Source organism: Artibeus jamaicensis, unplaced genomic scaffold, assembly GCF_021234435.1.
Source record: "Artibeus jamaicensis isolate MK-2021 breed Jamaican fruit bat unplaced genomic scaffold, CSHL_Jam_final contig_387, whole genome shotgun sequence".
Classification (NCBI taxonomy): domain Eukaryota; kingdom Metazoa; phylum Chordata; class Mammalia; order Chiroptera; family Phyllostomidae; genus Artibeus; species Artibeus jamaicensis.
Window position 1 is genome coordinate 2957942 of NW_026521812.1, and position 27852 is coordinate 2985793.

The 27852-nt window shown below is 36.2% G+C and overlaps 1 protein-coding gene across 3 annotated transcripts in view; it reads left to right on the forward strand.

Annotated features, from left to right (window-relative positions):
- The first annotated feature begins 2518 nt into the window (after window positions 1-2518).
- The window catches only part of HBS1L (HBS1 like translational GTPase), an 85840-nt gene continuing 60506 nt past the window's right edge, over window positions 2519-27852 (forward strand). The window contains exons 1-5 of one of the 3 annotated variants that reach the window (XM_037163013.2): window positions 2519-2720; window positions 6440-6505; window positions 15633-15758; window positions 21863-22057; window positions 23236-27651. In XM_037163013.2, coding sequence (XP_037018908.2) covers window positions 2678-2720; window positions 6440-6505; window positions 15633-15758; window positions 21863-22057; window positions 23236-24707 — 1902 coding nt within the window. In that variant the 5' untranslated portion in view covers window positions 2519-2677 and the 3' untranslated portion in view covers window positions 24708-27651. Of the gene's footprint in view, window positions 2721-6439; window positions 6506-15632; window positions 15759-21862; window positions 22058-23235; window positions 27652-27852 lie in introns of those variants that run through there. The other 2 variants (XM_037163012.2, XM_053664953.1) reach the window with 2 other exon arrangements.

Below are 27852 nucleotides of genomic sequence, written 5' to 3' on the forward strand. Positions count from 1 at the left end.
CACCAGCAGATGCAAGAAGGACTCTTTTACCTCCCCCTTTCTGTATAACACAGGCCACAGGAAAGGTGCTGTCCTTATACCAGGAAGAGAGCATCCTCCTCACCAGAGACGGGAAATTGATGCTGAAATGGATCTGTGCAAACTTACTGAAATAACCCTCATCTTCTACTGGTTTTGCCACACCCCCACCCGTGCCATATATCTTCTAGTTACTTTCCCATAATTTGTTACCCATAGCCCAAGCCCTATTGTCTTGTCAATTCTTCATAAATTATTGTGTCTTTGTCTAAGGGGTATAAGAACTTTCTGCTCTGGTTACTTCCTCAGGTCTTCATTCTCTTATGAAGGGGTCCCACATACCAGTAAAAATTTAAACTTGTATGCTTTTTCCTGTTAACTTGTCTTATGCCACTTTAGTTCTTAGACCCTCACTGGAGACCTAAAGTAGGTAGAGAATTTTTTGCTTTCTTAGAGTATCTATTATATAGCAGCTAATGTTATTGCATCCATCACTTTACTTACTTTTCACAAAATAAAAGCCATATCTTCTAATATTCATTTTACAGATGAAAAATTTGAGCCCATAGAAGTTACCATAAAAAAAGTGGCAGAACAGTACTGAAATCCAGGTTCGTGTGACTCCAAAGTCATGGTACTTTCCATCAAACCTCAATACGAAATTTACAAGCACATCTAAAGAAGTCTGGGGGCACATAATGAAATTCCTAAAACTTTTTGAGGAATACAGTGAAAGCTTTGCTACTAAACCCTTAATGCTTGAGATGCAGTCAAGGCTCTCAAGTACTCAGAATTTTAAGGGAGCATATTTTTGATGACTCAGAGGAAAATTATATAGTATCTTCAGGCAGAATTATATATTACTTTGGGCAGAAGTGATGTTTTCTTCTTTATTGCTCCTGTGGTTGTTTGTGTGGCCAACATTTAACTCTTCTACTTCATACTTCAGTAAGTTATACTGATGTTTGTAATTGACAGCAGCAGAGAGAAAGAAGGAGCTACTACCATTTGCAACAAATGATGGAACTGAAAGCATTATAAAATAGGCCAGTAAAAAATACCAATATCTCACCTAAAGAAGAAACAACAAAACAAACAAGAAGAGAAAAAAAAAAAAAAAGAAAAAGAGAAAAGGGGAAGACCAAGGGAGAAGAAGGGAAGGAAAGGGGAAGGAAAAAAAAAGGGGGTGGAAATGGAGGGAGGTCAGCAAGGGCGGGGGAGGCTGAAAAAATAAAAAAAAACTTACTTGAAAAATAACTAAATAAAATTTAAAAAAAGAAAACAAAAAACAAAACAAAATAAAAAAACAAATGGCTGGAAGGGCCATTTGTATTTTAATAACATCTGAAATTTTAAAGAACCTATGCGAAATCAACTTATGTAAATTTATTATTCACAACTTTATGAGTTTTACACTATTACTATCTCTATTTTACTAATAAATAGTCTGTAACATAAAAATTATCTACAAGTGTAAAATAAAATACTTAAGCCATATAAAATTAACAACTTTTGGGGGTAAAATTTTGTCTTTGAGCTATATTAAACAACAATAATAGTTCAGAACAAATTTTTGGTAGCAAGACACATTTGAGTAAATGTATAAATTACACTTCAAGCCACTTATGAATTGAATTTATATTTTTCTTTCTATTATGGATAATAATAAGCTGATTAAGTTTTCCTTTCATTTCTAGAATTTGAGAACTTATATTTTATGTAAAGTATTACAATTTCAGAAACACCGCTAAAACTGAAGGGTAGTTTGTTCAGTAAGATAATGAGATTGTTTTTTACATAGCTTGATTTACTTTGTGTTCAAAGAAATGAGGACATTTAACAGCAGGTTATAGATTAATTCGTCAACAACATTCATCATTTCCTTAAGTCACCTTACCTGTGCTATGTCTAAAAAGCTATATTTAATAGATTCTCTTGTTACACAGGATTCTATGTTAAATGAATGCTCAGTGAATCCTTTTTTTATGATGCAGGTAATCCTTTGGACAGCAAAGGCAGTTTACTAGAGGTATTAATGAAGGACTCATTTACATGAAACCATGAATCACATAAAAGCCTGGTGACTTATTGTAGTCAGAGTCTCAATTTAACCACATTTACGCACTTAAAAAGTGTATTTTTTTTCTTGTCTAAAGTTTGGACCAATTCGTTAAAAAATATACACAAGTTTGTTAGTAATTATTATATGGGCCTAAAGAGGCCTCAAAGGTGAAAATTGTAAAAGGAGGCTGGCTTTTATTCCGCACAGTCAGCATTTTCACTAGATTACCAGAAACCAAATGTGGAAAACGTGGAACGCGGGTGTATAGGTATGGGACAATGGCTTGTAACAGTTGGTGCAAATAAACAGATTGTGAGCAGTGGAAACCCGCCTCTTCAGTATCCCATCAGTCAACCTGCATGTAGGCGGGGCCACGCCAAATCTAAATCCCAATCCCGAGTGCGCATGCGTTCCCGGGCCCGCGGACGACCTTTGCGCTGTGCGCAGACTAGACGTCGGGCGTGCGCAGGCGCTCAGCGCTGAGGCTTGCCGGAAGCTAAAATGGCGTTTAGGTGTTCTCCAGGCTGCTGTTGGCGCGTTATCAGTTTCTGAGCTGGTGTTTCGTAAGGGGCTGTGGCGACCGCCCTCATCGCCGCCATGGCCCGACATCGGAATGTTCGAGGCTATAACTACGATGAAGGTAGGTGGCAGGCTTATGCCGGATGTCATTTTCTCCGTTCCAGCCGGGATCCCAGCTTATTGGCATTCTCTTCTCTCTGTGAGTGCCTGATCAGTTGTGTGTGCCTGGAAGTCAGAGCAAGTGAGACTTCAGTTGGAGAAAATAATAGGACATCTGCATGCCAGAGAATGACATTGTTTTTTGTCGGGATTTCTGCTTTATGGGATTGATCTTACTTAGGATGGGGGAGGTCCTGTACGGCGTCATATGGGAAGGACTTGGAGAGGTTGGGACCCGGTGGTATTTATTCACGTAAGCATTGACACCTCTTCCTCCCATTGTTTTCTCCCAGATCCAGAATACACTACCTACTTTTAGCTCCTTTCTTCGACCCCCTAATTGCCTTTCAAAAATGCCCATGAAACGTTGCTTGTTTTAAAACACAGATTGATTTAATGGTTACATATTCAGCTGTTTGCTGCTACTGTGTTAGATTTACATTGTAAATCTTTTTTGTTTTCATACATATTAAGTATCGAATCTGGCTCGAACCGAAACTGGTTTATTTTCTATGAATTTCAAGTTAAATTGGAAATTTAGGAGACGGTGGAAAAGATACATATTAAAAAGGCCCAAAGAATAAGTCTATTAGATGATATTATGTGTATACGTAATTCTTGGTTGATTATTCTGAATATAAACGTATTTTGGAATGGGAAAAAAAAGCAATAATAGAAGAAAGAAGGTTTTAAAGGACTAATTTAAAAAAATAAAGTAAAAGCAGATACATATTAACATTTTCTACGAGTTTAAAAGAAGTTAGAATTAGTTTAGAACAAGCACAACATCTCCTTGCAGTGAATGATTATGGGCCACGCTAAGTGTCATACAAACAAATGATGACATACGATCGAGGCATATACAGAAGAGGCATAAATACCTATTGCTTTGTAAAGTGCAAAGCATGTAATGTGCTTAATATGTTGGTGGTTATTACTGGCTCTCCCAGCAGGTTACTGTAGAACATCTGTTATGCTCTTAACCATAGTGGAGGATAGCTAACATGCTGAGCTACATTTGGAGGCTAACTCAGTCAGCCTGACATATATGTTAGTTAGGTTCCTGCTGTTCATTTCACAATGGAGGCTGTTTTAAGAATTACAGTGGGTGGTAGTATTGGATGTGGACCACTGTTAGCTGCAAATGACTTTAGCCTGGCATATATTTTTGCAGATAAGCTATAAAGACATGAAGAGGCCAAATTACTTTAATAAAGTAATTTATTTCTTTATTAAATACCATTTCCTTAACCAACATTAATTGAGTGCTTAGTCGTCATTAATTGAATGCTTAGAGTACTGTTCTAAGCTTTGGGGACCGATGATAAGAGTTTGAGGGAGTCTAACGCTAACGGCGGGGGCGGGGGGAGATACACAAGTAACAGATGATTAGAGTATGAGATGGTTCAAAAAGTACTCAGAAAGTTCCGTGGAAGCTAGGCAAGTGTGGGCACCTTGTTCACAGTGGGTTAGAGGAGTTTGAGTAGGAGTTCTCTGTGAGGAGGGCTTCCCGGAGAAGTGCTTGGCCTGAAGGAGTGTTAAGTATCCTCTTACCTTGGCAACCCCAGGCTAGGTTGTTAGGTTTCTTGGGAACAGTTGGTGACATCATACCCAAGCCATTCCTTAGCATAGGAGGGTCATCCCCTTTTCCTGCTTACAAAATTTCTGCTCATTTTATGAATTCAGTTTATTTCTCTTCTTCCAAGTTAAGCTTTCCCTTTTACTCTCTGAATAATATAAAATTTGCAAAACTAGTATAACTTCATTGGAGAGAGTTTGTGCTCCAAAACCTATTGGTTCCTCTGTTTAGCTCTCATTTTGTTCTCTGTAATTTGGATGGCACTTTACATGACTGCCTTAGCTACTAATTTAAAAGTGCAAGGAAGGCAAAGTTCATACTTGATATTTACTCTAGTAGCCTCCACTCTAATGGCATGAAGCAAATACTCCCAATTTTTTTTTGATAAAAAGAACTACTTTACAAAAATTCCAGGAAAGAATTCTCTATCTTTCTATTTTGTGTTACTTTTAGGCTCAATTTCAGTATTGAAAAACTGAGCTAGTAAAAAAGATTCTTGTTTTTTTATATCTCAAAATATTTTTGAGTGGCTCTTCATTTATTTACCAGTGAGTTATTATTAACTCAGGATTGTGATCTAATTTATTGAATTATACATTTTAATACCATAGTAGCATGTATCTAATTTTTCTTTGCCGTGGACATATGGTCTCAGTCTTTTAACATGTATTCTTGCGCCATGAATACTTCAGAAACTAGCTAACTATCCTTTGGAATTGGTTTAAATATCCCTGGGATCTTTCCCTAGCTACCCTACTTCCAATTCTATTTTTGTTGTTCATATGTGTGTTTCCCAATAGCTCTGTATTTTTCATGTCAAACACTTGACATATGGTTTTGTAATTGCCCATTTTCTTGACTGCTCCCTGTTAGATTTCATGTTTGTAGAGATCTGGGAATGTGCCTGTCACTCACTGTTTTACCCCAAATGTCTGTAATAGTCCCTGACACAGTGTCAGTGTGCTGTATACTTATTGAATAAATAAATACGTTATGCAAACATATTTGTTCTTTGTGAATTTTTAGTTTTAAATGGTTTGATTCATTAATTTATAATAAAACAAGTATTATTTTAGTGCCAAACATGTGCCAGGTAGTTGGCTAGACAGAGTCTTTCACTGAAGAAGCTTATGGTCTCATGGGGTGCAACAGGTGTAGAGGTTGGAAGACTTCCAGTTGGAGGAGTGCACTAGAGAGCGAAAATGGCAGGGGGCCTCTTGCTTTCTACCCAGACTGGTCAGGGAAGACATCTGCAGATAGTGGGAACCTTAACCAAGAAGAGGAAACAGCCTTAGGGATATTTGGTTAAAAACTTATTCTAGTCAGTAGGAAGAAAGGCCAATTAGTCAAAGCAGAATGACCTCAAGGGAGTGTGGAATAAATTGGTTTTTATAGAGATTATTTTGTTTTACATGAAGAAAAACTTCTTTCATGGTCCGATTATATACCCTGTACTAGTTATTTGTATGAAAAATAAAGGCTTTGGTTGTACAGCGCATTTGGTGAAAAAAATGGGTGGATTTTATGTTGGATGTTTGTCAACACTGCAGAGACAATTCTAAGTATGCAGTCTGTGGGATTATGTATTACTTTTTGATCACATGAGGTGAAAAATTGGAATAACTCAGTAAAACCCAATAAGCTTAGAAACTGAAGAACCACATATGTCTCTATAAATGTGTAAATATATGAAGTCAATAAATACCTATTGTGTAACTAAAATTTTTAGAATTATGTGGAAAAGTGTACATTCCAAGTTCCTTTAATTTTTTTGAAGATTTTATTTATTTAATTTTAAGAGAGAGGTGAAGATAGAGAGGAAGAGAGGGAAAGAAACATCAATCAATTGCCTGTTGTACATGCCCCAGCCAGGGACTGAACCAGCAACCCAGTCATGAGTCCTGACTGGGAATTGAACTGGCAACTTTTCACTTTGCAGAATGAAGCCCAACCAACTGAGCCTCAATGATCAGAGCCCAATTTCCTTTAATTTTGATGATCAATTTAATTTCTTTTGGAAAAAAATTCAGATGCTTTCTTGTTAATAACTAAGAATATAAAAAGAATTGTAAATGAATTTATGTCTTGTGGTTTTATTTTAGATTTTGAAGATGATGATCTTTATGGCCAGTCCGTAGAGGAGGATTATTGTATTTCACCATCAACAGGTAAGGAATAACTTGATTTTCATTACTGGGCTGTTTAAAAATGTTCAGTAAGTATTATTGTCATTCTAGTACTAGGGAATTCCATAAGACTGTAATACTATACAACATTTAAAAAGGTAATTGTATGTTTGCTTTTAAAGGTATATAAAATAATTTCTTGTTGGTAGAATTTAAAGTTTTGATTCCATCATTTAGCTTTAAACAATTTGAAGAAAACTCAGAAAACTGGTTTTTCCAGTATTCTTTGCAATATGCAATTAATCTAAATTGTACTTAAATGGTAATTTTATCTAAAACTAAAACTTCTGAAAGCAGACAGCAGTTAATTATATATTTTTCAGTAATCTCCTGAACATTAGAAACATTGAGGTATTGTGCACAGAATTTCTTTTGCATAATACTTTAGTCTATCTCTTGTTAAACAGTTGAGGATAAACCAGATACATGTAGTTCAGACTTCTTATGGAGCCAGAGTGATATAGAGTTCAAATTCCTTTTAGGATTCCACATCAGAGCTGCCACTTCTGTTGTTGAGTCTTCCAAAAGTTTTCTTCATTGCCACTGTATAAAGAAAACATTCATATATTCTTTCCAGCAAAGACTGAATCTTTGATTCAGACTTTTCTGTCACTAATATCTCTAACGATACATCTATCTTCAAATTTCAGTCTACTCTATAAACAGTTAAAACGCCTTATTAAATTTTACTATGTCATAAAAAGTGGATACAGTGAAATATAGATACAGCATAAATATAATTCATAAAACTAATTTTCCTCAATTTTAAAGGTTTAATGTAATTAACATTTTATTTTTCAGAGTCTTTTTTTAAAGATTTTTATTTATTAATTTTTTTAGAGAAGAAGGGAGGGAGAAAGAAAGAGAGGGAGAGAAACATTGACATGTGAGAGAAACAGCAGTTGCTTGCCTCTCACACACCCCAACTGGGGACCCGGCCTGCAACCCAGGGAACTGTGCCCTCACTGGGAATTGAACCAGCCACCTTTTGATTCATAGGCTGGTGCTCAATCCATTGAGCCACACCAGCCAGGGCTGTCGTTTCTTTAACATACTGTGGTCTGCTGAGTTGTCCTATAAACCTGTATCACTTTTAGACCAAATATGTCTCTTTGACTTTTTAGAATTCCCATTTTCTTTATAAAGCCACAGGTCCTCTAGAAGTTGTCTTAGTACATCTGCTCTTTCTGTCATTTTTTCTTATTACTGTGACATATGTACAGACCTTTGTAAATATTTTCCTCTTACAAGTCTAAGTAATCAGGGCCTTTTTTCTTTTCCTTCATTATTACACTTTTACCAGTCAGTATCCTGTTAGACAGGAATTGCATCAGTTATTTTGCCAGAGAGAATTTAATATAAAAAATTGTTAACTAGGTAGATATTAGAGAACAAAAAGTACAAAAAGGACAACCAAAGTACCAAGGAGGTAGTAACTTCAGGAAGCATTTATTGTCCTAGTTCCTAGTGGAACAAATGGATGAGGTTGAAACCAACCTCTTAGAAGCATGTGGGGGGGGGGCTCCTCAGAGCTGAGACTTTGACCTACATTGTGAGGGATCTGCTTTGTTGCTTTACCTTTGAAGTTCAGAAGAAGGGCTGTAGGGCTGGGACTCAGACCTCTCTGGGAAGGACTTGGCTGGTACTGGTGTCTCCGAGCTGGGATTCAGCCTTTAAAGAGGCAGTTCTAGACAACTGGCTGATTATCCTGTCTGAGGATTGGGTGGGGGGTGGGGCATGTTGAAGCTGGTTCTAGGAGTTCTGGAAAACTACACACTGATATTAATTACTATTACTAGAACCAACTCCTATAAGGTGAAGTGTTGCTAGGTTGACAGTCTCTGGATAAGAAGCGAAAAGGAGAGAAGCATTGTTCCCTCCTCTAGCCATCCAGTCTTCCTTCAGCATCAGCCTGATGGCCGGTCCTAAAAGGGAGCCAGCCCAAGAAGAAACTTGCTTTGCATACACTTCAGCCCTAGTGTCACAGAACAGTAAAGAAGGCTGGTTTGAAGCAGAGAGGTGGCTTAATCAGCATTTGTTTAAGCTCATTCAGGAGTTCAAAAGACCTCATTTTGTAGAGCTTGAGGATAACCCTTTTGGGTTCCTACAATTCATTATCACAGTTAATGTCTGATGGTACTGGTAAGTGACAATGATGTCTGATAGTACTGATATCACTTCATTGTAGGCTGTAGAGAGCATGGCATGTTCAGGGACTGAGGTGGTGTTGTAGCTGTGATAATTATGAGATTAAAAAAAAACTACATAGTAGAGTCTGGATTGAAGGTGATACGTGAGTAGAGGTATGTGGATTAGTTAGGAGATTTTTACACTGATTCGGAAAAGGTGAAGATGTTTTAGACAGTGTTCCTAAAATGTAGTCCATGTACCATTAGTATCACTTGATAATTTGTTAGAAAAGTAATTTTTGGCCCCACTTCAGAGTCAAAAACTCTGAGGGTGGGATATAGCTACTGTTTTAACATGCCCTCTGGGGTATTCTGAGACTTGCTTTGCGAACCATTTGTTTGGGACAACATTGATAGAGTTGGATTTGGGAATATGAGGTCTGTGCGGAAAAAATTCAGCCACTGTTAATATAACAAGAACAGTTTGCGTGACATTCATGTAACCTGGCAGCCAAGGAGAGGGGACCGGAATGTGCATGCGTGAACAGTGGTGACTTCACTGTCCTAGTCAGTGGTAGAGTGAGCATGTGTACTCTGTGACTGTCACATTCAAAATGATTGAATGAGTAGAGCAACAAATCTGCATCAGATTTTGCGTTAGGTTTGAACATTTGTCCGTGGAATGTTGATGATTCAGAAGGCTGCAACTATGGGCAACTGGTCGTTGACAACTTCATCATGACAATGCATCCGCTCATTCATCACATTTCTTGCAGAGTTTTTTGGTGAAACATCATGTCACCCAGGTGGCTCAGTCCCCCTAACAGCCCAGATTTGGCACTCTGCGACTCCGGCTTTTACCAAAACTAAAATCACCATAGAAAGGGAAGAGATTTCAGGCTGTCAGTGAAATTCAGGAAAGGACAGCAGGATAGCTGAAGGCAATTGGGAGAACTATGTGAGGTCCCAAGGTACCTACTTTGAAGGGAACTGAGGTGTCATTTTCCTGTGTACAGTGTTTCTTCTATCTTGTATTTTCTTCAGTAAATGTCTCTCTTTTTCATATTACATGTCTGGATACTTCAGGACAGCCCTTGTAGGTTCTAAGAGATAATTAAAGGCATTAAGGTCTACAGGACTTGGAAGTTGGTTGAGTATGGCTCTCACAAGGGTGAAAACCTGCACAGTGAGAGGGACTACTGAAAAACATCTTACTGTTTCAGCTTAACACATTTATCTAGTGTTATCTGGATAAATCATGCTTAATCTTGAGTATTGAGCTATGAGTATACAAGGTTAGGCATTCTGAGAGTAGTTTTCTGAGATTAGCATTTATGGCCTAGTTTTCTTGAGGTCAGAGTTTACCCTCGTCCCTGACAGCTCTTGATGTGTCTTGTGTGTGACTCATGTCCAGGACAGACTGTCTCTTGGAGAGTTACTTTTGTACACAGCAAGATGTCAACCAATTTTATCAAAGCAGGAAATAAATGGTTTTGAATTTCTTCTGTGACAAACTGGTATTTTTAACTAAAGCATGTGGTTTTGGTTTTTAATTTTTCAAAACACGTACAGTCGTGTACCACATAACAACATTTCAGTCAGTGACAGACCACATATATGGAGTTGGCATACTATGAAGCTTAGGTGTGTAGTTGGGTAGCCATACGCTCTGAGTTTGTGTAAGTACACTCGAGTGTTTGCATAAGGAAGGAATCTCCTAATGCTGCATTTCTCAGAGTGTATCCCTGTTGTAAAGCAATGCCTGAATATAAAATAGCAATATCAGAAATATCTCCTTTTTAGTGGCATATTTTTCAAGTGATTTTTAATGGAAAATGAATAGTTTTGGAAGGATACTTTCATACAGAAGCAGCTAATGTCATTGAAGAGATATTCTTGGTCTAATGAATTTTGATAATTGAGTGATTTTAGTTGGAATTTCTGTAATTCATCAGCAAATGTATTTTTTAAAACTCTACTAAGCACAATTTTCTTCATGAAAGGGTGATTTCTAAATGTTAAACTTTTTTCTCTTTTAGGGTGATTGAGTTTGATACTGGCTATTGAACATTACATCAAGGAGTTGGATATTGCTAAAAGAGCCTATATATAAAACTTTATTTGAGCAGTTCTGAATTGTTTCAACTAATACAGTTAAAAGTGTTAAAGATAAGCTGAGACATATTAAATTTTTCTTAAGAGTTTGAGCAGACAACAGTTTGAATCAGGCAGCTCCAAACTGCAAGTGGTCAGTAGTGCTCCACTATAGGAGGTAGAGGTCAAGGTCTTTATAGAGAAGACACACAGTAAAGCAAGGAAGTTAGTTTGCTTGTCTAGAGCTTAAGTGGTTGTATTATTTGGGAAAGCCTAGTTGGCTTTTTGTGGTTGGTCGTTTTTAATCCAGAGGCATTTATAGGAAGTAACTGTGGCTTAGTTTTCCACTTGCTAGCAAAGCCTTAGAGCCACCTCTGTGTAATGGCCTAGTTCTGTGGTTATTTTAACAGTCGTGATCCTTATTCAGTCCATTTAAACTCAAAACCAATTTTGAGCCTATTAACATGTAAGAAAAAGCCTGTTGTAAGAAATTTATAAATTAGTGTGGTATAAGGCAGCCAGTTAAAAATCCCATTCAAACAACATACATGCACAGCATACACAACAGTGTGGTGGGTAAAGAAATAGTCCTGCCTCAAGGAGTCTGGGGAGGCTTCTGGAGGGAGGCGGGGTTGGGACTGGAAACAGGGCTGTGAGAATGGCGTCCTAGATGGAGGAAGCAGCGCTTGAGCAGTGGCCGCTGAGTGAGGTGTGTTTGGGAAGACTCCGGCAGTAAGGGCACCTGCAGTAGGGAAGAGAACAGGAGCCACGTTGTGGGAGGCAAGTCCCGATTTTAGGCATGGAATGTCAGCTTATTAAAGGTTTTTGAGGAAGGGGGTAGTATTTTAGGAAAGTAACTGATGATGTGACAAAGTGGACTGTCTCCAGGTGAGACAGAGGAAAGGGGAGCCTTGTAGGTTAGTGCTTTCTAACGTTCCCTAAAGATACCAATGAGCCAGGAGTGATTTTGCATATACAGGGTCCCTGTGCTACTCCAGCGCCACTGAGTCCAACTGTCTCCAGGGAAAGAGACCTAGAAAACCACATATTTAGTGAGTGGTTTACATGATTTTTATTTTCAGGTGTTTAAGAAACAGCTTTAGCGCTGGCTGGTGCTAGCTCAGTGGTTTGAGCGTGGGCCTGCGAACCTAAGGATCGCAGTTTGATTCCCAGTCAGGGCACATGCCTGGGTTGCAGACTAGTACCTGGCAGGGGACCCACAAGAGGCCACCACACATTGGCGTTTCTCTCCCACTCTCCTTCCCTTCCCCTCTGAAGATGAATAAGTAAGTAATTTTTTTTAAAAAAAAAGATAAATAGTTTTAGGCAATTGCAGGAGTCAGGTTTCGAATTCTTTGAATTTTTTTGTTTGTCAAATTGCCTTAAATTTAAAGGTTACAATGAGGGTGTCCAGTTTTTTAGAAAGCATTTAAATTTTTAGAAGGGAATAGCATTTTCTATTTACTTTATTTATTTATTTTTTTTGCGATAGCTTTTCTCTTTTTAGTGTATTTGTTACCTTTTGGTCTGTCATTTCAACTTCATATACTTGGACATTTTTCCCCCCTCTGTCTGTCCACTCGCTGTTCCCACTCCCCTGGAAATTCATCTGTTACTACTTCTACAACAGTGGCCTCAGTGCAGGTTTCTGAGTTGATTTGTGTGTGGGTTTGGGGTAGAACATCCCCTCAGAAAGAACCAGCTCCTACGTTCAGCTTCAATAGTTCCTAAGTGACAGTTGTTGAGGGAAGTATCTAATTTCTTGCCTCACTTAATTTTTGTCTTAGGTTAAACGTAAGAAATCAGAACTATGAGAGGAAATTGGGGAAAGTATAATCATATTTGTTATTTTTAGGCTAAACTGAAGCATTTATTTTATATAGGAAAGTAATTTATAAGTTACCAACCACAAAATCACCCGGTTTACATTTGTTAGTACCACCACATTTTATTAAATTTAAGATGCCATGGATCATAAGACATACCATTATTTTATGGTACCACTACTTAAAAAAATCAGCCATCAGTCTTAACTATTTATTACATAATGCTCAAATGCCATGAGATTGCAACATTCCTTCCTTCTGATACTTTAATGTGAAAAAAGTGGTGATCTTAAACAGTATCTCTGAAGTAGGATGTTTCTTTTGCTGTTTAGCCAGTCTGACTGCATAATAGCAGCATTATATTCTCCTTGCACAAGTGGGGAAAATAGAAATATTTATATATATACCCCACATAATATACACATTCTTGAAAAGTGATCACCTTCTGGTCTTCAAAACTGTGTGCTAGAAAATAACAGAACTTCTGGGAAAACATAGGGTCATGACAGACCATTCAACCTATGAAGTACTAACAAAAACAGTAATCATCTTAATAGAAATTCTTGCTTATTTGAAAAGATACATTAACTTCCTAATAACTCTTCCAGTAAACATAGGACATGACAGTTGAAAAGTGAAATATGAGGTCTGTGTGAAAGATAGCCAGCCATTGTTAATATAGCGAGAATGATTTCTACAACATCAATGTCACCTGGCAACGAAGGAGAGTGGACTGGAAAGTGCATGTGTGAACAGTGATGACTTCACTGTACTAGTCAGTGGGGGCGGTAGATCCCGTTGAGTGAGCATGCGTACTGTGTGACTGTCACATTCCAAATGATTAGGCAAGTAGAACAACAAATCTGCATCAAATATTGCGTTAAACTAGAACATTTCTCCAAGGAAACTATTCTGATGATTCAGAAGGCCAAAGCTTCATCACAACAATATGCCCACTCAGGCATCACATCTCCTAGTATTCTGGTGGAATCAAGTCACCCAGGTGCCTCAGCCCCTCTGGTGCTCTGTGACTTCTGGCTTTTACCAAAACTGAAATCACCTTGGAAAGGGGCGAGATCTTAGGCTGTCAGTGAGATTCAAGAAAATACAATGTGTCAGCTGATGGCAATTGGGAGAACTATGAGGTCCCAAGGTACCTACTTCGAAGGGGACTGAGGTGTCATTGTCCTGTGTACAGTGTTTCTTGTATCTTCTTCAATAAATGTCTCTCTTTTTCACATTACATGTCTCGATACCTTCTGGACAGACCTTGTATGGTATAAGAAAGAGTTAAAATTCTTTCTAATATTAATGAGTAATGTTGCAAAGGCAAAAGGCTTACAGATCTTAGAGAGCCAGACAGTAAGCACACACATATACAAAACACATGGACAAACTGACCCAAAGAAAGAATATGGGGCTATTTGGTATTACAGTATAATTACAGTTATAGTATAATAGTCTGTGGTTGGTGTTATTAGACTTTGTGCCTGCTGCTGTTATGCAGTGATGCAAAACATTGAAGTATGGCTGGGGGAATCTTATAAACCAAAACATCTTAAATATTATACCTTTATTATTCCCTTGTTGGTCATTTGGCATGAGCTCATCTGATTAAGGAAATGTGCATTATAGTGGAATAGATTGAATTCTCTTACCTGATCTTTAGTTCTCTTATTTTGTTGTCTGAGATGTCTTCCATCTCTTCAGTTTTTCTGATAATCTTACTTCCTTGTTATAACTACTCCACTCTTCAACAATTACTTCGTCCTTTGTGCTCTTGTAGCACTTGTTATCTGTATAATTTATTTGGCTTTTAAAATAGGTCATTACTTTTTTTTGTGCCTTCCTGATAATCTGTAAGACCATCACTAATTTATATTACGAATGGATAGCAATTATGCCGTGGTGTTCAGAGTATAGGTTCTACACATAAGTTATAGTATTGAGTTGAGTGGGTGTTGAGTTGAGTGGGCATCGAGTTGAGGCAGAAGAGTTGATGCTTTGGGTATACCTGGTGATCTTCTTCTTTGCTCACTTGTGTTTGTATATGATACTTAGGCATACATTAATACTTTGATATTTTGTCTTTCCTCCTTTCAATGAACTATATAATACCCAAGTACATATTGAGTGATAGCACTGTACCAGTATGAGTGACTACACTGGTCCAGTAGTACAGAGTAGCAGAGTGATGTCTGAAAGTCAGAGTTAGGTATATGAGATTAGTATACAGTATCAGTGTATGATTGAAAGTATGAGATGTTCAAAAGTTAAGACCTATGATTTTGGTCAACTCTTGGGTTCAGGCAAATGAGCAATTTTTCGAAATTGGAAGCGTAGTCTGTTTTTAGTATTTTCTTTTTTGTTAATTACCCCAATAAGCAAGTTTGATATGAGATTTGGAATGTTTGTACCAAAGAAGAGAACATTTTAAGGAAAATAGAGTAGTAGACAAATAAGATATTAGGAAAGGTAGTTTTGAAACCTGTAGAAAAAGTAAGCTCAGAGGAATGGTTTTGGAAATAGGAGGAAAGAAGAAAGATGATTATAAGAGGCTAATAAATAGTTAGGACATTTGACTCCGATCGGAGTGTACAACCTTTTGGTGTCTCTGAACCAAACTGGAAGAAGAGTTATTTTGAGCTGCTCATTAAATACACAAACACTAACAAAAACTGATGAAGAAAAGGTTTTAAGTAAATTTACGATTTTGTGTAGAGCCGCTCTCACAGCCGTGCTGGGCCATGGAGTTGGACAGCCCCTAGGGTATGATGTGTTTTGTCTTTGTTTTGATCCATTGTTTTATAATGTAGATAAATGGCTGTAGGTGGTAGATCAGAATACCTAATTTTTTGTTAACTTGTTAAAAAGTTATTGAGAAATAGCTGTACAAAAGCATTCCTTGATCATTTTATATTTTATTTCATATTCTAGCTGCTCAGTTTATGTACTCACGTTAATTTACTTATATTTACTCATGTTTATTTACTTATTTACTCACCTTTATTTACTTATTTAGTCAGTTTATTTACTCATGTTTATTTACTTATATTCTAGCTGCTCAGTTTATTTACTCACGACGTGACAAACCTGTTGTTGAGCCTGTAGATGAATGTGATTATGAAGATCTGAAGGAATCCTCCAATTATCTTTTAAACCATCAGCTAAGTGGATTTGATCAAGGTAAGGTGAAAATAGTCTGTATTTCTTGTATAATGATTAATAATCAGTATACCAGAATTTACCAGTTTCATTGTGATTGTTCATGATAGTGATCGTGGTTAGTAAAGGCACAAATGCCTCTTATATTTTCAAAGAATATTTACATTTTATTAAGTACATTGCGTGCAGAATATATGATTAACTGTATATTTGAAAATTGGCCAGACTTCTGGCAAAGCTGGAGAGGTAGGTAGATTTTGCACAACTAAAAGCAGGACAACAACCAATTTAAAAACAAAAACAACTAAACTGCCAGAAAATCAAACTGTATGGAAGTCTGACCAACCAAGGAGTTAAAGAAGAAACATTCATCCAGACTGGTAGGAGAGGCAGAGATGGGCATCTGGGGTGGAAAGAATGTGTGGCAAAGCAGTGGCTGACAGACTGGGTGGTCCCACATTTTTATGTGGACAAACAGGGAGGAACAACTGGGGAGCAAGAAAGACTGTGCAACCTAGGGTTTTAGTACAGGAAAATAAAGCCTCAAAACCTCTGGCTATAAAAATCTGTGGGGATTGCTGTGGTGGGAGAAACTCCCAGTCTCACAGGAGAGTCCAGTGGAGGGACCCACAGGGTCTTAGAATGTATACAAACCCACGTGCCCAGGAATCAGTATCAGAAGGGCCCAGTTCACTTCAGGGTAACAGGGGAAGTGACTGAAATTGGGACATGAGCTGAGCAAGGAGGATTGTTCCCTTTCGGGCCCCTCCGCCACATATAACACCACAGCACAGTGAGGTAGGTTGCCCTGTCTTGGTAAATATGTAAGGTTCCTCCCCTTACAATATAACAGGCCCACTGAGACAAAGAAATATGGATCAAATGAAAGAACAGATCAAAGCTCCAGAAAAAATAGAACTAAGGAATGAAGAGATAGCCAACCTATCAGATGCAGAGTTCAAAACACTGGTAATCAGGATGCTTACAGAAATGGCTGAGTATGGTCGCAAAATAGAGGAAGAAGTGAAGGCTATGCAAAGTGAAATAAAGGAAAATATACAGAGAACCAACAGTGAAGGGAAGGAAACCAGGACTCAAATAAATGATTTGGAACAAAAGGAAGAAATAAACATTCAACCAGAAGAGAATGAAGAATGAGGAGAGGCTTAGGAACCTCCAGGACAACTTTAAATGTTCCAACATCTGAATCATAGGGATGCCAGAAGAAGAGGAAGAACAAGAAATGGGAAACTGATTTGAAAAAACAAGGAAGGAGAACTTTCCTAGTCTGGCAAAGAAATAGACTTCTAAGAGGTCCAGGAAGCTCAGAGAGTTCAAAGAAATTGGACCCAAGAAAGCACACACCTAAGTACATCATAATTACATTGCCCAAGATTAAAGATAAGGAGAAAATCTTAAAAGCAGCAAGAGAAAAGGAGACAGTTACCTACAAAGGAATTCCCATAAGGCTATCAGCTGATTTCTCAAAAGAAACCTTACAGGCAAGAAGAGGCTGGCAAGAAGTATTCAAAGTCATGGAAAGCAAGGACCCACATCCAAGATCACTCTTTCAGCAAAACTATCATTTAGAATGGAAGGGCAGATAAAGTGCTTTCCAGATAGGGTCAAGTTAAAGGAATTCATCTTCACCAAGCCCTTATTATGGGAAATGTTAAGGGGACTTACCCTTCTTAAGAAAAAAGATGAAAAATATGAAGTGTAAAATGACAACAAACTCACAACTATCAACAACCAAACCTAAAAAAAACAAAAACAAATGAACTAAGTGAACAATGAGAACAGAAACAGATTAATAGGAATGGAGATTTTAAGGAGGGGTTATCTGGGGGGGGTGGAGAATGGGGGAAAAGGTACAGGGAATAAAAAGCATAAATGGTAGGTACAAAATAGACAGGGGGAGGTTAAGAATAGTATGGGAAATGGAGAAACCAAAGAACTTACGTGTAGGATCCATGGACATGAACTAAGGGCAGGGGATGCTGGTGGGAGGAGGGGCTTACAGGGTGGAGGAGGGTAAAGGGGAGGCAAAAAATGGGTCAACTATAATAGCATAAGCAGTAAAATATACTTAAGAAAATTGATTGTATGGCTATTTAGTAGATGGAATTTTTTAATTGAAATCATCTGATCTTAGGAGACAAACTTTTGTTGTTTTTTAATCATATTTGTTTCGTACGCTCTATGTAGAGCTTATGGTTAGATTAGAGGAATTCATTTTCTTATAAAACATTAGATTCCAGAAGGCTGTTTTTTATTTTTTTTTCTCTTTTAAAATATTTTAGGTTCAAAGTAACACTATACAAGTACCCCGATGGGTCATATCCATATAAATTAAGTTTCAAGATAGAACTTGTGAATGGTAACAATACTGGTTTTGAGTTTGATCTTTTCAATTCTCCTAAACATTTTAACAGAGATACTTGTGTTTTGGCTTTGGTCTTTTACAAGTAAATTTCAAACATGACAGAGTTTCAAACATGCCACTCAGGCCTAGATAGACAGTGGAGCAGAGCCGAAATGGCCAGGCATCATACTGAGACCATCTCTTGGTAGTGAACAGGGTTGAGCTGATTTACCTTCTCTAGAGTATGACTTTGTTCTAAAATGTTGATAAATTGGAAATTGGTAACAATTATTTGGAAAATAAAAAGGAAATTTAAGGATCTGAGAGGTGATCATTGAATATATCAGTGAAATATGTATCAGTTGCTAACCAAACCAAGAAAAATGCAGAGAAAGCACAAATATATGAAATTAGAAAGGGAAGCATTATGATGGTGATGTCACAGTGATAGAATTAAAATTTTTTTATCAATCACAAATACATTTAACAATCTGGATACAAGTTTGTAGAGAAGCTGCTATATATACTCTTAGTAGTATTTGGTTGTATATTTGAAGAAAATGTTATAGTTGTAATTTTGGAGTGATAAGGTGGGAATAGACTAGAAGTCTTATACTTCTGCTATGCCTCAGAATGCTTGAGAAGGTATGAAACAAAATTATGTTTGAGAATGAAAGTTAATAATTCCCACCTGACATAATTAATTGCATGATAACAATAATAATGATGGTAGCTAGCTTTTACTAAATGCTTTCCTGGTACACTTTTAAGTGTTGTTCTGGTATTAATATGTTTAATCTTCACAGCAGCCTTATGAGGTAGTCCAGTTAATTGTCCCCATATTAGAGGTGAGGAAGATGAGACACATTGTACCAGCTAGTAAGTGGGAGTAGGTATGAATCAAGACAGTCTGAGTTCATATTTCTACTCCTTGTGTATATGTAGGAAGCAGTTGCTATGAAGAAGAGACCCTGATGCTAGCTGTACTAAGTATTCTGTTCCAGTTTCAATAATTAATGTATTTATGAAATAGATATGGTATAATTTTTTGAGTATATAAGTCTAAAATTAATGTTGGACTCAAGCAAAGGAAAATTACTCAAATATTTGAGGAATTTATTTTTAATACAGTTGTACCCCACTAAATAACAGGTTACGTTCTGAGAAACATGTCAGGTGATTTCATTGGTGTGTGAACATCATCGAGTACACTTACACAAACCTAGATAGTACAGCCTGCTATACCCTAGTCTGTATGTATGCCTGTTGCTCTTAGCCTACGAGCCTTTTAGCATGCTACTGTGTAAAACACGAGATGCAATGAAGACTTGGTAAATGAGGTACATGAGGCTGCTGCCTGTGTGACATGGCATACTGTTTTATAGCAAACTTTTCTTATAAGTAGGAGTATACTCTACAGCAGCAATTTCCAACCTTTTTTTATCTCATGGCACACATAAACTAATTACTAAAATTCTGTGACACAACAAAAATATGGATTTTGCCAATGGTTACTGTTGTGTTGTTTGTTGTCCTTTCTTTTATTTGACAGTCTAAGTGAAAAAAGTGCAGTGCCCTGATGAAATCATCAGGTGTTGCATGTTTGGCACAATGGTTGAAAATTTCTACTCTAAAGTAGTGATAAAACATATTAAATATGTAAGCCAGTAACAATCATTTATTATCACTACCAGTATCATGTACTACACTTCATGATTTGTGCTGTACTGTTATATGACTGGTAGCTCAGTAGGTTTTTTTACACCAGCATTACCACAAACAGGTGAGTTTGCGTTGCTCTCAGGGGTCCAACCTTTTGGCGTCTCTGGGCCACACTGGAAGAAGAAGAGTTGTCTTGGGCCATACATTAAATACATAATGATACAGAATCACACAAAAAGTCTCATAATGTTTTAAGTAAATTTACGATTTTGTGTTGTGCCACATTCACAGCCATCCTGGGCCACAGGTTGGACACCCTTGTGTAGGACATTAAAATGGCGATGTCACTAAATGATAGAAATTTTTCTGCTCCATTATATTCTCATGGGACCACCATGGTGTAATGATGGTTCGTTATTGACCAAAATGTCATCATGCGGTGCATACCTAATTAAAAAGAAAACAATGGAAAAAGTGTCAAGGACTCTTTATTTTTAACAAAGGTAGGGTATTTTCAGTAGATTCCTGTTCAACATATAAGCAAATAAAATGCAGTATAAGTTGCACTTCGTGAAATGGTTTTATGGAGTAGGGAGTCTGCACACCTCAGTTCTGTTTAGAACTTCTCAGTAGTGTTTGATTGAATTTTTAAAGAAAGTGGTTATTGTCATTGTAGGGTGTAATTCCATGATATTCAGTCATATTATGAATTATTAATTTGCCCGATATATCTAGGTTATATAGTTATTTTGAGGGCTGTAAAATGTATAAACTGTTTTGAAAACTGTCAAATGCTATACAAATGAAGTTAATATATTCGCCCATTTTTATTCAGTAGTGACCTCTACCAGGTCTTGTTTTAGGATCCAGGGATATAATTCTCATGGAGTTTACATCATTAATAAATATTATTAACAATTTTTAAAAGTAATGTGGTCATCAGAAAGTAAAATTTTTTAAAGATTAGACTTTCAGATTTAAAATATTTATTTTAAAAATGAATGTCCATTCTCTTAACCTATTGGACTTATTTATTTTTATGACAGTTTAATATTAGGTTATCTTGCCCATTTTTAAAGAGTTATTCAGGGTGATTTTAGTTGGCTGGGGAAAGCCTAAAGGAAAATTTAATAATAATTTAATAAATTTTAAGAAATATACTTAGTGATTAACTGAGTTCTATAACATCTAGAAATACTGTAACACCTACCCTTCTCTTTGTACACATGTACAAAGTCAGTACAGACATCATCATCATTGAAAATAGATACTAATATATGAGAGGGATACCCCCCAAAACCGGAATTATTTGTGGAGGGCGGGACCCTTGTAGTAAGCTATAAGGGCTTTCCCCTCTAGGTGAGTGTTCTGGGAACCTACCTGTATCAGCTGGTGTTTTTGCAGGAAGCTACATTCAGCTTCAGTGAATTTTTTTTGAAAGCTCAGCACATTTGCCCATTTCATGATGTGTAATTTACAAGCGCATCTGCCCGCAGTGCTCTGAGTGTTCAGCAGCAGTCTTTTGACCAAGGCTAGTTGGTCAACTACCCTCGCTTGCCACCCCGCCAGTTCACCTGGTCTTGCCCTGAGTGACTTTTGGATGAAAAAAGCCGTTAAAGGGAAAGGTTTTGCTGATGTGGAAGAGGTGAAACAAAAAATGGCAGAAGCACTAAAAGGCATCAAAACTGTGAAGTTCAAAAACTGTTCTGAGCAGTGGGAAAAAAGGTCTTAGTAGGTGTATTGCATCAAATGGAGAGCACTTTGAAGGTGACTGAAGTTTAAACATGTTAGAATAAATACACAACTTTTAATAAATAAATTCCATTTTTGGGGGGGGTTCCCCCTTGTATACAGTTTACAGTTTTTCCAAGCATTAGTGTTATTTAGGAGACATTTATTATAGTTATTTCTTGATTAATGAAATTACTCCTTTGGTAAAGGAAGATAGGTATGTTATGGATAAAAATATAAATAAGTTGGGGAGGAAAAAGGAGAGTTGAACATCCTATTATAGTTTCAAGTTTTTCTTTCAGTTTTGAAGATTCAGGTTTTTTTCATGACACCATTTGGTCTAGCTTTTCATTACTGTCTGTTCTAGCTCGTCTTTATTCATGCCTTGATCACATGAGAGAGGTATTTGGAGATGCTGTGCCAGATGACATACTGATTGAAGCAGTTCTGAAGAATGAGTTTGATGTGGAGAAGGCTTTGTCAATGGTTCTGGAACAAGATAAAATGCAGAAGTTGAAGGTCAACAGTGAGGGAACAGTACCTACAGGAAAGATAGCGAAAGGTATGCTTTTACTTGTTTTTTTAGTTGTTTTACAATAATGCTTTATAAGAGACTTTGATTTGCTTGAGCTGTTAAGGAAATGGGCAGAAAATTTTGCATGTTACAATAACTCTAGATTATCATCAATTGATTTTCTAGTTTGCAAAGTTTTAAGCTGAGTGCCATGTCCCCTCTCTCAAAGCCTGTTCCCCTTACACCCCCCCACCCTGACTTGTTTTTGTAACTAACAGGATATAGGGGAAATAAAATCCTATTAAAAACAAGACACGACACTTTTGCTTTTTGTTAGTAGCTTAGAGAGCTACTAAATTACTGTTGTTTTTTAACTCTGATGGGTCAGGTGATGGAAATTAATCCAACAATGTCAGAAAATCCCTTTATGCTTATAGTACTTATACATGTAATTTAGTTTTATTTACATATTATAAATATCATAATTGTATTACTCTTGCATTTTATAGCCAGATGTTTAATTTTAAGTTTGTAGAACTTGGGGTTAAAATTAGGATTTAGTTGACATTGGTATGAGATCTGTTAGTAGGAGCCTGAGGACTTGTTAGCTGGGTTGATACTTCCTGTAAGCTGAAGACTAGATTTTTGCCAAAAGTTTCATGCAGTCTGCTACCATGAAGTAAGGGTGGTTTTTATTTTCTATTATAATTTTCAAAAGTTTGAGGGGGTATACTTTTAACTGACCAATGTGAGAATGGGTTTGTAATATGTCATCTATATCAATAGTTTATCCCAGATCATTGTAGAAATCAAATTATAGGGTGGTGTTTGCTTGTTTTTAATACATTAAAAGTACAGGAATTAAACTTAGTTTTTTAGACATTTTGATTTTGAGACAGTCCTGACTATAAGTATGTTAAAACCTTACATTAAAAATTTTGTGGAAATTAGAACATTGATTAACTTGGTACTTACATTTGTATCAATGAACAAAGTAGCAAGGTCACTTCAGATGGTTAAAGGAAGGTAAAATTCTGTTATTATTGATTTTTACAGTATTCATTTCTTTAATGAAATAATGACTAAGTATCACTTTATTCATGTCATAATCAAAAGAAACATTTAGTAATTAAATGCCTCATTTCATGTTTCCTTTTGGTTGCTGTGACTGTCTTCTGCATGTGTATACCTATTCATCTGAAAATTAACGGCTCTTGTAAGGTAAGGAGTCTTATTATCTTACTCTGAAGTTTCAGCTGATAATGTTCAAAGCTCTTGTCCTCAGCCTGCAAACCATCTGGATTGCAGTAGCAAAGCATTTGATTTTTCTGGTCCAGTAGCAAAATATGGATTATATCATAATTCATCAATATTACCAAGTAACCTTTTACTTCATAAAAAAAAGAAACTTGATAGGCTCAAAAGTGAAAAGAAACTAGAATCATGTAAGTTAACAAAAGAGCTGTCACTAGCTGAACTAATTGATGATATGCCAAGAGATTCTTGTAAAAGTCAGCCATCGGTCAGATTATCATGCACAGATAATCTGGAATGTCCAGTTTCAAAGAGTCTAGATGCTGATTTGTTAAGTCCTCATGCATCTGAATGTGTTTCTAAAGATGACTCTGTGCTCAAAGGAGTACCAGATTTAAAATCCTTAATGATAAAAAACACAACACCAAATTACTCCTTATTTATTCAAAATGATTCACTACCTGATTTGCAAAACATTTCAGTACAAAGCAGTTTAGAAAGTTTAAATAATCCTTTGCTCTTAACCAGCTCACTGGAAAATATGGCTCTTGATAATTTAAATGATCACAAAATGACTGAAATTGGAAATGTTTCTTCAGTTGAACAAAGTGCGAAGAATGACATTTTAAAAAATGACAATTTTCAGTTTTCTCAGTGTGGAAGTCCATCTCTAGCTGAACTGTGTCAGGACCACAAAGAAAACAATTCAAATCAATGCTGTTCTTTATCTGATCTTTGTAACCAGCCATCTGCCAGTTTCTCTGATCTAAGTTTGGGATCCTTTCCCCTATCACAACTAGCAAATCGGTGTCAGTCTTCAACTGGAGTGTCAGAATTAACAGGATCTCTGTCTTCTTTGGCTTTTCACAAAACTTCTCCTACAAGAGACTTTGAGAATTTGTCACTTTCTGACTTGATTGCAGAAACGATTGATATAGACAACTCTCAGATTAAGAAAGACTCCTTTAAGCTCAGTTTATCTGAAATGAGGTCACCTGAAATAGATTCAAATATTGATCTTAGCATTCTTGTAAAAACCCCAGATTTTGTTCTAAAACCTGTAGTAGACCAATCAGTTGCTCCAACTCCAGGAACTCAAGTTCTGAGTTCGAAGCTAGGGAAAAATTCTATGTCTGTTAAGGATAATAAGAAAATCAATAAAGGCTCTCTGGCTAGGAAATCACCTTTTTCTTTGTCTTGGACCAAGGCCCTTGCTGCTAGACCCTCAGCTTTTGCTTCAACACTGTGTCTTCGTTACCCATTGAAAGGCTGCAAGCGACGGACCCTTGACCTTTATAAGACTTTCCTTTATAGTAGACAAGTCAAAGACATAAAAGACAAAGAAATAAGTCCTCTTATGGCAATAACACCATTTGACTTCAAATCAGCCTCTCCTGATGACATTGTAAAAGCTAATCAGAAGAAAGTTTTTACTAGAGAATAGTAACAAAAGGAAAACTTGATAACTGTTATAGAGCTTTTATTTTAAAGTGATTTAAAGTCTTTATAGGATGACTTTATATCATGGATTTAAGTTGTGATTTTTATATTAAAACCGTCTTAAATCAGTTAATAACTTTAGTTGATACGTATTTTTGCACTGAAATTTCGTTTTTACTCTATCTTTTTTAGTGATAACTGGCTTTATTTAAGTTGATATCCTGTAATGGGTGTATGTTTACAAAGTGCATATGAAAACTTGATATCGTGGAATCAAACTTCAGATACAGTATTTTTGTTTCAAGCATTGAAGTTTTTTACAATGAGACATTATTTTTTGTGCTTTATTTTTAAATGAAATGCTACCACTTAGATTATTATAGTTTAGTGATGAAGATTTTTTTAATCACTAAACATTAAGCATAGCTGAGACATAATTACATTTTAAAATATTGATAGCATCCCTAGTTTCATTAATTTTCTATAGGTGATTCCTAAAATTTTTGTATTGGAAAGATCTTTAAATTCCTGACTTTAAAGAATACTGTGGAGGTTGTTCAAATACATTTTTGATTAAAATAAAATTAAAATCCTTTAAGGGACCATGTAAATATTGAGATTGGAATAATACGGAAATTATTTTTATACATTTTCAAAAGCATTTTTCCTAAATGCGTACTTTAAAATAAATTTATAGAAAGTGTGTTCAAGTCTGGTTGCATGTTCTTTGGGTAGATAATTTTATCATACCTCTTTTTTACTGTAAGTGATGAAATGTGGAGTCTCCTCTTTGCTCCTGACAGCTGTGTGCACTAGTCAGTGTCAGCAGTGGCAGACTGAGTAAGAACTCTTCTGGTCTGTAGAACCAGTAGTCGCCCTGGGGATTTTTTGGATTCTGTGGCTTCCTCTGGGATGTGGTCACCCAGTCTTTGAGGGTGGCATTTGGGAATGTGTGTTTTCACAGTAGTCCCAATGGGATTTGGATGTGTTACTTCTACTGGAGAACTACTGCTTTAGAGAAAGAATTCCATAGAATGGAAGAAATTGCTAGATCTTATAATATTTAACCAACTTGAATTTATAATTCATATTTTCTAGTAATCAGGAAAACCAAAAAAGTTACTAAATAGAAATTATGGTCTTTATATAAGAGGAAGTTGATATTATAGTGTTTCTTGGAGGAAAAAAATAGTATCTAAAATATTATTTCTTAATGAAAAGAGAAATAGCAGGCCTTTTACCAGTAAAAAAATATATTTCTCTGGCAGCTACTTCACTGTACTTTCGAGAAACTTTTTTTGTATATCTATTTTGTGTTTATTTGCAGAATAACATTCCAGTCTTTTATGTTATATTCACTGTTTTGAGGGGAAAGCCTGAGCCAGCATTGTCTTTATTGTTCTAGACCAGATACTTTCTTTATGATATCTTCAGGATTTATTTCTAATTGAATATTTCATTGCACATCATACTGATGCCTAGGTCATATAGGTCACATATTTTATGATTGAGTTTAAAGTTTGAATTACTTCAGTTGTTGATTTTGTTTTTCCAGATGAAACATCTTAGTTATTTTGAACTTTTAGTATATGACCCGTACCAAGATTTATGCATAGGTAGTCTCCAACTTAGAAGGGAATTATGTTCTAAGAATTTGTTTGCAACTGACAATAATTTCTGATAGAGTAAGTGCTGCATGTGTGGTCCACTCTGCACGTGAACCCACAACTGCTCACCTAACTCGTACTGCAGTTGAGCTGTGTCATACCTTCCTTTAGACAAACCCATTTTCAAGTGGAAGCACAATACTTTTTAAGTCACATAGTAGATCTTGCAGCATGAGCTAAATCTCCCTTTGTTGGCTGATTAGGATTATAACTATCATTTATGAAATTATTTTAGGGGGAAAAGTCCTATATTACAGGATGATAGGGAAGGCAACGATTATTAAATGTCTCCCTATTTTTTTCCTGTCATGGCTACTGGTCTGTCAGGCATGTGTATGATATGCACTTGCCCTGTTGACTAAGGAAGTGTCTTGCGATTCAGAGGGCAGAATTAAGAGGAACTCCTGCCCCTTCCACCCATGGCCATTAGTCCTTGGAAAAGAGACAAATGGCTGCTTGTTCATGGATATACTCCTAGTGCTAGCGCTTGCTCTCAGTGTATATTCTGTACCAACTGCTGCCCCCTCCGCTGTCTTGGCAGCTCTGATATGCTAAGTGTTTTTGGTTTATTTTCCAGTGCAAATATCAAATTTGAGGTACAAACTTATTTTTATTTGCATTATGATTAAGTGCATTAATATTTTATCTTAGGAATAGAAATATTGTAATTAAGTTCTAAATGATATAAAATAAAAATTTAAAATTACCATTTTACTCTTAATTTTTTGTTGTTATTTTTTAAAAGATTTGATGTTCATAGATATTTTATGTTTTTGCATTCTAAAGTCTTTGGGTGGATTTTTTGGTTATGATTCTTACCATTGATTTCTAAGAACTAGTGTTTTACTTCTGTACGGAACACTTTGCTTAACTTGTCCTTTTTCATTTTACCTTTTTCTTATTTCTTAGTTGCTAAAGTGGCATTGTAAACCTTCTTTCTTGAACTTTTCCTTCACACTTTTTCTTACCATATAAGTGGCAATAACTTCTCAGTGTCTAATATATTTAATTTTTAGTATTCATTGGGAGGTTATGCAACTAATCATCACACAAAAGATAAAGATAACACAGTGCTTTTCTTTGTATGAAAAGGAAGTACTATTAGGATAAACAAGGAGAAAAACAATGGATTCTCATATGATTACATACCTTTTAAAATGACCCTGAATCTCTATGTAGACCACTGCGAATCAACAAGTACACAATTACATATTCAGGAAGAACTATGTATCAAGTTTTCTGTTTTGTGTTCACACAAATAAATGTTTGGTTATAAAATCAGTTTTGTAGTGGTATACAAAATGTTTTGTTACATATATAAACAAAGATAATGTTGACTAGACAGAGGTTGATTGAATATCTTTATTACATTTTTTTATAGTTATATAAGCCTCAGTTTGTGTATTACAATTTTTAGGGTATGGAAAGACTTGTCACTTTTTGAGTGTATGTGTACATTTTTATAAAAGCTGCAGTGTAAGA